The sequence below is a fragment of the Loa loa genome (assembly GCF_000183805.2).
Source record: "Loa loa unplaced genomic scaffold supercont3.1777, whole genome shotgun sequence".
NCBI lineage: Eukaryota > Metazoa > Nematoda > Chromadorea > Rhabditida > Onchocercidae > Loa > Loa loa.
Genome location: NW_018109956.1, coordinates 1 through 1,708, shown reverse-complemented (window position 1 = coordinate 1,708; position 1,708 = coordinate 1). Strand labels below are relative to the sequence as shown.

The 1,708-nt window shown below is 30.2% G+C and overlaps 1 protein-coding gene across 1 annotated transcript; it reads right to left on the bottom strand.

The window, feature by feature from the left end:
* Positions 1–458: 458 nt before the first annotated feature.
* LOAG_15305 (hypothetical protein) lies at positions 459–1,399 on the bottom strand (the record flags this gene model as incomplete). Its single annotated transcript, XM_003150796.1, has 3 exons — positions 459–547; positions 843–941; positions 1,183–1,399. The coding sequence occupies 3 exons, from the start codon at positions 1,397–1,399 to the stop codon at positions 459–461; spliced, it is 405 nt and encodes a 134-aa protein (XP_003150844.1).
* Between the last annotated feature and the right edge of the window lie 309 nt (positions 1,400–1,708).

Sequence of the window (1,708 nt, the reverse complement as noted above, 5' to 3'; positions counted from 1 at the left end):
CATCTATTAATATTTTTAAACGTCTGTAACAAAATTAATAACTTAGAAAAGTTGAAATAAAAAAAACCGGCAAAATTCTTTCAGTTAAATTTCCATTTTTTGTTTTTATTTTTGGTGCAACTGAAGAATGCTGAATGAAATCATAAGATGTAATCAATATCTACCATTTAATTTAAACGATTTTCATAAATGATCGATTAAGCAATTGTTTAATAATCGATCGACTAATGATAATGACCGATCAAGTAATTGTTTTTGTTTTCCATTCGCCCTTGTTAACTATGGAAAAGTAATTTAATTATATCAAAGATGAATTAATTAAATTTCAAGATAAATTAACCATGATACGACTTACTTATCAACGATTGATGAACATCCTCATATGACTCAATTTAAGAAAAAATAAACATGCAAGTTTTGCTTTAAAAATCGAAACTTAAAAAATTTGGATATGTTATTTACTGATTTAATGATGTAAGTTGTTGTTCGATCGCTCCATCACTCAACTTTTCCACTTCTATTTTTTCGGGTAATTCAACTTTCATGGCTGTAAATAAAGCAGTTACAATTAACTATGTTGGAAAATATTCAATTTTGAGGTTTAATTTAGATTTAATGATAATATTAACGGCAATATTACATAAAAATTATTGATTCGAAAACTGTTATTATTACAAATGAATTCTTCAGTATTTGATTCCAATTCAAATTCATTCCGCACTTAAAAACTCTTCCATGACGATTTTTTCTTTTCATTCATATTTATTACTTTCGTTTAACGTACTCTTTCAAAATGTTTGATTTAAAGTTATTGCCAGAAGTTAGATAAAACAATTAGCAACCTTTAATATCGTCAGTATTCATCAGAAGTGATTGAGATGCTCGAAGTCGTTGTAATTGATTTGTCTTTTCTGGTGGCGATTTTTGAACATTCAAAAGCGCTGTAATTAATTTATAATCCCATCAGTTACTCTCACATTATAACAAATTTGCATGGAAAATTTGAAATATTTTTTATATATATTGGATTTCATTCTTTATTCCATGTTATGAATTTCGATCAGTGATAAAAATTAAAACGTCAAAAATGTCTATGTGCACTTATGAATATAAAATAAGCACGATAATAATAATATTAATAAATATATACATGAAATGATAACAGATAATATCAGTGATTACATTTTCCACGAGTGATATCAGTGCTTTTTCCTGTTAACTCGCCACTTTTACTGGTTTCTTTTATATTGCCGGACACATCGATATTGCAGACCATTTCTGCATTTCGTGAAATCTCCATATCACGTGATAAATCATTCATATGAAATGGATCTACCACACTCGGTACATCCGGGTGTCGCGAAATGTCACCAATTGTGCTACATGATGTATTTGGCATTTGGATGTCTGTCGTACTATTATGGATTATCGCAGAGTTCTGGGAATGATTCATATTTTTTGGAGTAACTATGTTACGAGAAAGGTCAGCATTACGTATCGGTTCACTGTTACTGGAAACGTTAATAACACGCAATTCGATGGGTTCAACGCTACGGCTGATAATTGTTTCACGTGATGGTTCTACGTTACGGTTAATAATTGTTTCGCGTGATGGTCCGATGTTACGGCCAATAATTGTTTCATGTGATGGTTCAACGTTACAAATAGATTCGACGGAATGGGCAATTATACTACGAGATGTGTCGGG